The 10,753-nt window shown below is 32.9% G+C and overlaps 1 protein-coding gene and 1 long non-coding RNA gene across 2 annotated transcripts; both read left to right on the top strand.

Annotated features, from left to right (window-relative positions):
- Window positions 1-1,018: 1,018 nt before the first annotated feature.
- Window positions 1,019-2,323, top strand: LOC120356784. The gene is made up of 3 exons (XM_039455230.1): window positions 1,019-1,157; window positions 1,235-2,193; window positions 2,249-2,323. Exons 1-3 carry the CDS (start codon window positions 1,019-1,021, stop codon window positions 2,321-2,323), a joined length of 1,173 nt encoding a protein of 390 aa, XP_039311164.1.
- A 5,419-nt stretch (window positions 2,324-7,742) lies between these two features.
- LOC120358998 lies at window positions 7,743-8,298 on the top strand. The gene is made up of 2 exons (XR_005575903.1): window positions 7,743-7,794; window positions 8,188-8,298. It is a non-coding gene; the product is annotated as an uncharacterized LOC120358998 (long non-coding RNA).
- Window positions 8,299-10,753: the final 2,455 nt, after the last annotated feature.

The following is a 10,753-nucleotide window of genomic DNA, read 5'->3' as shown; positions in this document are numbered from 1 at the left end:
CAAAACATCGCTCAGCGCTACTTCTTTAGTCCCATTGCTATCTATATACAAAAATAAAAAGTTTTAAATGTATAAAGAAATTTGTCGATAAAACAATGGCGCTATGATAGAAAATATGCCGTCGTTATAGGCTCTAAAGTTTTGAGTTCACGAAAATCAGGTATAAATTGCATTTTTTTTAACAATTAAATGGCAGAATTTCAATATTAATGAAAAATTTTAGTTTAAATGCTGTTTGTGGTAGCATGTTTACTTATTTCTCGTACTTTTGACATGTGTAGCAAAATTATTTGAGCCTTGGTATAATTTCTATTGCTTTTGTAATGTTTATCGACCTTCGGGGCAGATAGTGACAGTTTTTGACGGGGCACATAGTGACGACACTGCACATGCGCATCTAGCCATAGGACTCGCATAGCGCTGCACGTCGGTGATATGACAGGTTTTCTAACCTGTACTATTGTCAACATCAACGATTAATATATCGCTTCAAGGGACAGAGCGACACTTTTTCTGCCAGATTCTTCGTTTCGTACGAAAACGCAGATTAAGTGGAAATTGATCAAAATCGGAGGTGAGACCTTTAAACTGATAATTACTTCAAAATAGAGATCCCAGATTGCGAATTCTATCGTATGCTGCATACAAGCATGAGACAGGATCCGTAATCTGAGATTCCTGCTTAAGAAACTGTTGATTAATATTTATATGAATAATTCTATAGCCACTGGATCTTAAAATGCTTTTTTTACCAAATCAACATAGTAAGAACATATAAAAAAAAAAAACAGAAAGGAAAACAACAAGCTCTGATAAACTTGAAGCTGGCATCCAGTTATTAAAAGCAGGATGGACTATTAGAGATACTGCCTCGCATATCGGCATAAATCGTCAAACACTGTATCGAGTTTACTCAAAATTAAAAGAGAATCCTAATTCTGCTAAATCTTTTAATTTGAGTTACCAATCCAGATGTATCTTCACTAAAGAAATTGAAGAGAGTATTGTCCAATACTGCATGCAGGTAGCTCAAATGGGTTATGGGCTTACAGTTCATATGGTAAGAGAGCTAGCTTGGCAAGTTGCTGTAGAAAATAACTTACCAATACCAGAAAATTGGAAAAAGGAATGCAAAGCCGGAATAGATTGGTTTCACGGTATATTTTTATTAGTCTTTAAAAATTTTACATTAGCCTCTTAATGCAATGTATCCATGTTATCTTTTTCATTATAGGCTTTAAAAAACGTCATCCAGTTATTTCAATAAGAGTGCCAGAAGCTTGTAGTATTGCAAGGGCAATGGCTTTCAATAAGACTAACGTTGAAATATTCTTCAACAAATTAGAAGAAGTACTTTTAAGGAGTGATTCATTCAAGAATGGATCTCGAATTTATAATTTGGATGAAACGTGCACTTCAACTGTCCAAAATCAGAGAAAAATCGTCTCACCAAAGGGTGTAAAACAAGTTCATCAAATAAAGGGCGCAGAGAGAGGGACATCTGTTACTACATGCGTTATTATTGGTGCTTTCGGTGTTGTTTTACCTCCTGTGCTTATATTTCCTCGAAAGAAACGTATACCAGACTTAATGATAAACGCTTTTCCTGGATCTCTTGGATTAGGAAATGAAAAGGGGTACATGACAAAAGAATCATTTTTCCATGTTATGGAGCACTTCATCAATTGCACTAAATCATCTAAGCAAAATCCTACTCTTTTATTGTTGGATAACGTGGAAACTCATTTTTCTACAAAGACTTTAAATCTTGCAAAAGAAAATGGCGTGGTAATATTTACTTTTCCTCCTCACTGCACTCACAGACTTCAGCCTCTAGATGTGGGAATCTTTGGTCCATTTAAGGTTCATTATGATAACGCTATTAATTCATATCTTATGAATAATCCTGCTAGTCCTCCTACATTATATCGCATAGCTGGTTTTGTCAAAGAGGCACTCTGCAAAGCAGTAACTCCTCATAATATCATAAAGAGTTTTGAAACAACTGGAATCTTCCCATTCAATAGGAATGTATTTCAAGAATCTGATTTTATCATGGCTAGTGTAACAGAAAAGCTTGATTCTTCTAAGGCAGATTCCATTTCCTCTCCTGAAATAATGACACCTACTAACATTCTTGTTGATATCACTGAAGAAGGAATCAACACAAATAAATTTGATATCAATGTTAATGTCAGTGAATATCCATCTGCTTCCTCTTCAAATGAGCCTTCTTTTCGTGGTCCAGCAGATATTCGAGGTTTACCAAAAGCAAAACAGCAAGAAAATAAGCGAAGGAATAAACGAAAAGGAAGATGCATGATAGCAACTGATACGCCTGAAAAAAATGAAATAGCTCAGCGAGAAAACGAAAAAGAATTAAAGAAAAACAAAGCTGAAGAAAGAAGAAAAAGACAAGAACAAAAAACAGTAGAAACTAAGAAAAATCAGAAAGGACAAAAAAAGGTGAAAAAGAATATATGTTTTGATAATGATAACATGAAAAAATCTCAGAAAAAGGAGAATTTATCTTAGTGTCATTAAGACTAAAGAAAGCAAGTTTTTTGTAAAGAATATTATAAAGAAAAATCGGTTTGGAAGCCTGGAGATAATAACGATCGTATTACCTACTAATGTTACATATTTCTATACAGTACTTGTGATAATTTTTTTTCTGTGATCTGCAGTGATCTTTATATGTTTAAGCAAAACCAAAGAGAGTTTGTTTTATAATGATATATTTAAAAAATATATCATTATAAAAGTTTAAAAAGATATTATAAAAAGATATATTTTGCTGCCAGCAATATTTTCATTAATTTTGAGATCTGACTGTAATAGGCAGCCATATCTTTTGCTTGAAAATGATATGTTAAATAAATTATATAAATTTATGTATGTGTATCTCTTTCACACCGACATTAAACCTAATTTAAAATTTATTTATTTCAGATAGAAAGCATATTTCTTTATTTTAATAAATAATTTTTAAAATGTTTGTAGTTTTTTTCTTCAAATTTATTTTTTTAATGTTACATACGTTAATATAATACCTATGGTATTTAATAAAAAGTTTAGTGATATCTTGCAGTCTCTGATTTTAATGATAATGGAGTTGTCACTATCTGCCCCCGAAATTGTCACTATGTACCCCAGCCTGGGGTACGTAGTGACAAATGCAAAGATCTTTTTGACGACGTATCTTTCCTTAAATACGGCTCATAATATTAATATAAAAGACAGATTGTGTTTATAAAGGTTAAACGAAAATGTACAAATGAAAATATTTGACTACCAACTTAAAAAATGGACTTTGATAACGAATTTCCCAAAACTGTCACTATGTGCCCCACCCTCCCTTACATCGAATATCGCGAATATCCAAATGTAGAAGAAGATGCTCCTATTGTTACGAAGTTAATAAGGCCAACAACTCTTTTCGACAATATAATCGAGATACAACTAAAAGCATTTAATCGTATTTGGAAACATTACTGGGCATGTACACACATTTTAGATAAGATATCTAACGAATGTGTTAATTTAACCAATGAAAAATATCCAGAATGGTTTGATAAAAACAATGCGTGTTATAGTCATCGATTGCAAGCATTGAAATTTCTGATAAGTGTTAAATTATATGCTACTACAAGATATAACAATCGCAAAGACAAAAGCAGCAAAAGTAGCAAAAGCAGCAGTAAACATCGAAAAGTAAAAATTTTACAAAATAAATAAAAAAATGGAATTAAAAATAAAATTGTGATAAGAAAATTAAAACACAGCCATCTTGCATCATCGAGCACTATTCTATAATAAAAGAGAAAACGAAGTATATAAAATAAAATAAGGCATAAAAAAACTGACGAAAAGCAAATAAGAAGCAGAAGAAATGACAAGTATAAGATACTTCAAAAACTGGGCAACTAAGAATATTAAAAAATAATATATATTTATCTTCAAACATGTTGAAATATATTCTTTGTGAAATATAAAATGTAGAATACATATCGTGTATTTTATTATAATTAACTGTGTGCAGGGTACAATATTTTTTATATATTAAACTGCGTAAAACACAGAATACTTTATTTAACAATTTACTGCGCATAGCGCAGAATATTTATTACATTTCACTGCGTAAAACGCAGAATACTTTATTTAACAATTTACTGCGCATAGCGCAGAATATTTATTACATTTTACTGCGTAAAACGCAGAATACTTTATTTAACAATTTACTGCGCATAGCGCAGAATATTTTGTTACATTTCACTGCGTAAAATGCAGAATACTGTATTTAACAATTTACTGCGCATAGCGCAGAATATTTTGTTACATTTCACTGCGTAAAATGCAGAATACTGTATTTAACAATTTACTGCGCATAGCGCAGAATATTTATTACATTTCACTGCGTAAAACGCAGAATACTTTATTTAACAATTTACTGCGCATAGCGCAGAATATTTATTACATTTCACTGCGTAAAACGCAGAATACTTTATTTAACAATTTACTGCGCATAGCGCAGAATATTTATTACATTTCACTGCGTAAAACGCAGAATACTTTATTTAACAATTTACTGCGCATAGCGCAGAATATTTATTACATTTCACTGCGTAAAACGCAGAATACTTTATTTAACAATTTACTGCGCATAGCGCAGAATATTTTATTACATTTCACTGCGTAAAACGCAGAATAAATTTTTTAGCAATTTACTGCGCATAGCGCAGAATATTTTCTTATATTTCACTGTCTAAAAAGACGCAGAAAGGATTTTTTTAACAATTTACTGCATATAGAACAATAATGATTTTTAACATTTTGCTGCGTAAAACGCAGAATATATTTTTTAACAATTTACTGCGTATAACGCAGAATGTTTTTTTTACGTTTCACTGCTTGACATGACTCAAAGCAGAAGATAGAATTGCTATAAGGAAGTATATACAAGTAAGTATTTTTAAAAGTTAAATGTGTTAATTATTTACGCTAATTTTTTGGTTCATTTTTAAATGGTTAAAAAATTTATAAAATATTACATATTAAAGCCATTATATCGGAAATATTAAAACTACGAGGTGTGTTCAAAAAGTATCGCGAATTTTGTGTTTTTTCAAAAATTATTTATTTATTCATGAATATCTATTTTGTCCCCTTCAAAGTAATCCCCATGAGATATTATACACTTGTGCCAACGGTTTTTCCAATCTTCGAAGCACTTCAAAAAATCATTTTTTTTTATCTTGTTCAGCTCCTCCTTCGATGCCGTCTTTATCTCGTCAAGCGTAGCGTAACGTCGTCCTTTCATGGGCCTCTTCAGTTTAGGGAACAAGAAAAAGTCACAGGGGGCCAGATCTGGGGAATACAGTGGCTGCGGCATCATTAGTGTGTTGTTTTTGGCCAAAAAGTCGCGCACAAGCAACGATGTGTGAGCAGGGGCGTTATCGTGGTGCAAAAGCCAATTTTTGTTCTTCCACAAATCCGGGCGTTTCTGGCGGATTGCTTCGCGCAAATTGCGCATAACTTGCAGGTAATATTCCTTATTGACCGTTCTACCCTGTGGCAAGAACTCATGATGCACCACGCCCCTGCAATCGAAGAAAACTGTCAGCAAAACTTTCACATTCGACCGAACTTGGCGCGCTTTTTTCGGTCTTGGTTCGTGCGGCAGCTTCCATTGAGATGATTGAGCTTTGGTTTCCACGTCATAACCATAAACCCACGATTCGTCACCAGTTATGACTCTCTGGAGCAAATTTGGGTCGTCGCGGACAGAGTCCAACATCTCATTAGCAATGTTCATGCGATGCTGTTTTTGGTCGCAATTGAGCAATTTTGGTACGAATTTCGCGGCGACCCGTCTCATGCCCAAATCATTGATAAAAATCGAATGGCACGAGCCAATCGATATGTTTAGGTCCTCAGCAACTTCTCTAACGGTGATTCGACGATTGGCCAATACCATTTTCTCCACTTCATTAATTTTTTCGTCTGTTGTTGAAGTGCTCGGGCGTCCGGCACGCTCTTCGTCGTTCACATCTTCTCGGCCTTCTGAGAACATTTTGTACCACTGATAAACGTTGCTTCGGTCCAAGGTAGCTTCTCCGTATGCCACAGTCAACATTCGGAATGCATCCGCGCACTTAATTTCGTTTTTCACACAAAATTTGATACAGGTTCTTTCATCCATTTTTTTGAATAGGTAAAAATCGAAGACGATCCAAAACACGTGCAAGCAAAGCAGCTGTCAACAATTAAGTGAACATTCAAAATGGCCGAGCTTGTCGGCATAAGTGAGAGACATGAGTACCAACATAACGCCACAAAAAGATCAAAATTCGAATATACGTAACCCGCGAAAATTCAAAATTCGCGATACTTTTTGAACACACCTCGTATATATAATACGTGTGTGCGTGCATACGTGTGCATATGCGTGTTTGTATGAAAGCTTTCTAAAGTCTTTGTAAAATATATATTATAGTCTCTTTCAATTATTCAATTTTCCAATATTTATTTTCAGTATATATAAAAAATCAATACAATATAAAATTGTCTATGAATTAATTACAAATCTTTTAATTTTAATTGCATATTAATAAATATAAAATATATAAATCATATTTTTCGAAAAGAATATATTAAATGTTTAATTCATACAAATATTTACTAAAATTGTTTTTTTATTTTTGTTAATATTATATTTCTTTGTAATAAATATTAAAAAATTGTAATCTTATAATTTATATTCTACAGACCCGCAACTTTTCTTTGGTGCGTCTCCACCCACTCCCCCTCCGCCCCCCACCCCCGCATCACGACTGTCTGCCGTCAACAGTTGACAAACGGTAGCAGCATCCGAGACACGCCAGCGCGACCGCGAGGAATCATTCAGTCACTGGTCACTAATTCGTTAAGTAGCTACTGATAATCGTGCTCAGCGGAACGTGCCGAAAAAATGTAAGTAAAAACATACATTTTCTTTAAAATAATCTGGCAAGTATTGAGTCACACACAATCCTTGCCAGATTATTTTAAAGAAATATCCAATTGCGCTTCTAAAGATGTTAGGCGCTTGTTTTTGTCATTATATCCTTTCGTGTAATGAATACTAAAGCTAGACTGACAAAAACACGCTCTAACATTTTATAAGGCATATTATCTGACGTAATATAATAAATTATATATATTTACAGATTTATTAATAAAATGTACAATTATTTACAGGTCAGGACGCAAGACACAAGGAAAAGATAAAGAAGACGGAAAGAGATTTAGATGCCGAGTTAGATAAAGAAATACAGGAGGGAATGAGAGGAATAGAGATAGATGAGAACGTGATAGAGAAAGGGGAAGAGACAGAGGAAGAGATAGAGGAGGAGGAAGAGGAGGAAGAAGAGAAAAAAAACAAAAAGAAAAAGAGAGGAGGACGTTTGCTGAAAGAAAGAAACGTGATGTAAGTACATGCTTTTATAATTAGTAGTAATATAATATTTTTCGGCATATTATAGCAGCTCTTTGATGTTTTACACATTAAGATATATAATATATATTTTTTTCTGTTTGATTTAGATATGGAAAACCACGTGGATATAAGTGGGGAGGAGGATGGACAGGAGGATGGAAAGAAGTATCGAGAGGAGGATGGAGAGGAGGGTGGAGAGGAGAGTCGAGAGGAGGATGGAGAGGAGAGTCGAGAGGGGGATGGATGAGAGGAGGATGGATGAGAGGAGGGTGGAAAGGAGAGTCGAGAGGAGGATGGAGAAGAGGAGGCAGAGTTCGGTAAATATATTTTTTTTAATTAAAGTTAATAATTTAAAATTAAGTTAAAAAAAAACTAGGTATTAAGTTAAATTAATAGTTAATTTTGAAAAATATTCATGTTAAATTTGAAAATCGTAAATTTTTAAAGTTACAATTCCAAATAATTATAATAAAAATCCTCAAATAAATTTAATATCTTATTTGTAAATTAAGTCTATATGAAATAACAAAGAAATATTGTTCTATATGTGGGAATGTATTTTTTTCTCTTATAAATATTTTGTTTACATACATACATTTTTAATTTATAAAAAGTTCATAAATTAAAATATATGTTTCAAAAATAACGAAAGTTAAAAATTGAAGCTGAAAATTAAATTATTTTAAAATAATTTATTAATTTTTGTTTAGCTACGACCCAACTTTCAGCAGTGAGGAAAGATGGCAAGCGCAACGGACAGGCGGATGCAACTTTTATTTCAACTGTTGTTAATATATTAATAAAATTAAATTTATAACTTATAACTTAATTTAAGTACAATTATTTATTGCCTTATTACTGCGAATATTTCTCTCTCTCTCTTTCTTTTTTATTTGGTATTTTTTGTTCTATATATATTTTTCACTTTATAACTTTATTATTATATTACTTTTATTTTCTCTTGTGCTCTTATTCTTCGCATATTTTTTGTTTCGTTGCTGTATTTTGTTTTAATTTGTTTCTTATTATTTTTTGTACAATATTAAATACGCGCGTATTATTTCTAAATTATACATATGCGCGCATATGCCATTATAACAAAATATAAAAACATTTATAAAGAGTGGGCGCTTTCCGGTCTCTCTACGTCCCTGCCAGAAGTCGCCCGAAATCCTCTTTCAGAATTTTACGGCTGAAAATGTAACGTGGAAAACGAGATGGGTGAGAGGGGGTGAGGAGAGGAGGGTATTCGCAGAGACAACATCGTCGCTCGCTCGGCTCGCTCCGTGTTACAACCGCGAATGTTTCTCTCTCTCTCTAGCCGATGGCGAGACAAAGGACGGACAGAGATTGATCGTCCGTCTTTACCTAACTAATGTGTCTTCTCGCTCTTTCATGTACCACGGAAGAGAACCACAAAATTGTCGACATTACCACGTAGCACGAAACGGAACCGCAAAATCGTGCACATAACGACGGGAATCATGCACATTGGCTACGTAGTTCATGTGCACGTTTTGTGCACATAGAGGCGCCAGTGGACGGAAAGACCTCAGGCTCGCCATGTCCTCTCTCAGTTTTCTCTCTGGTGATAGCACTGTGCAGGCACAGTATGATACGCATGCATGAGGGCAATATGAGGTCGCACGAATTGTTATCTGGGAAGGTGTGCTTGTTTCTTGAACGCATTTTCGTCACGTTCTGCGCAGTGACTGAGATCCGCCATCGTGCAATCATACATATCAAACGCGCGTAATTTTGATTTTACGATGCCGTGTGCAATAAAAAAATTGTAAAAATAATTATCGAAACACAAAAAACCAAAAAATCAGTTTTTTGACATTTGCGAAGAAAACAGAAATGATCGAGAGGTGGAAAATTGTATGCAAAGAAAATGTTAACCCTAAAATTGGTATGTACACATACCTTCGTTGATATGATTTATTTTTATTTATTTAACACACGGTATTGTAATTAATAAAATATAATTAATATTGATTTATTAAATGTATTATTGATTTGTGTAGCTCGTGTTTGTTCGGAGCATTTTCATTATACACAATTTGAAAATCAATTGTGATTAAAAGATTTAATCGGAGAATCTGGGAATGTACGAGTAAAACTTAGACATGATGCAATTCCAGTCGAAATCGTAGAAGACAACGAAATTTCTACGAATAACGGTTTGGGTATACATATAGTCTATTTTCAATATTTAAAATGATTATTATAACCCAATCAGCACACAATATTTAAAAAATGTTTTTAAAACACATTTTTAGAAACATTTATAAAAACGTTAAAAATAATGGGTTAAGTGCCCTTCTTTTCATTAAAATATCTTTATTTAATATTGAGGTTAAAAATAAAATAAAAAAAATAAAAAATCAATATTGAAATCTTTTTTTAATATTGACGTTTTATCTTAAGAATTATTTTTCGGAAATTTCCACGTGGTCACCCATCCAAATCGCGACCTCGGTGAACGTTGCTTGACATCTGTAATCTCTGCGAAACTGATCCCTCGTGATGATCTGTAAACATTTTGTGCTAATACATATGCATCATTGATAGATTTGCTCAATATATGTTATCAAAAAGACAAAATATATATAATTAAAATATATTATTTATATAAATATATATAATTAAGTTAATTTTTTACTGATTTTCATAGATGTTATTGAAATATTTTTTAAACAAATTTTAAAATCAATAATAATTGAAAATTAAATAGCTTAAATGTTAATAATGTAAGTAATAATGTAAGTTAATAATAAATAAAGATAATTTTATAGAAATAAAAAATAAGTAAAAAAATTAATATTAAATAAACATAAATAAATATTAAAAAAACATTTAAAAAATATTGTGTGCTGTTTGGGAATATAAAACATTTTAAGCGATATTTATAATATATATAACGATACGTCCCTCCACCGTCCGTGCGCCTCCGTTCCGTCTACCGAACGACGAACGCCGAGCGTAGCGGGGGAACACGTGCGCGCACGGCCGAACCACAGTATACAGTAGCGCAACTCTCTGTCGGCACTTTTGATGTTGGTGAAGCCAAAATCACAGCGCGCAGACGCAAGCTCGGTCACTTTATACAGTATCGCCATCTGCACTTCTCTCTCACTTACTCTTTTACTTTGTATTTATGCTCTCTTTCTAATTCATAGCAACGTTAGAGAAATTGGTTTATCAGATTATAAATAAGTATAAAATTATATTATAATATATATTTGATGTATGTAAAGAGCAAATTCTTAAATA

Source organism: Solenopsis invicta, chromosome 11, assembly GCF_016802725.1.
Source record: "Solenopsis invicta isolate M01_SB chromosome 11, UNIL_Sinv_3.0, whole genome shotgun sequence".
In the NCBI taxonomy this organism is placed as follows: domain Eukaryota; kingdom Metazoa; phylum Arthropoda; class Insecta; order Hymenoptera; family Formicidae; genus Solenopsis; species Solenopsis invicta.
Note: the sequence above shows the minus strand (reverse complement) of the source record. Positions and strands in the feature narration are given on the sequence as shown.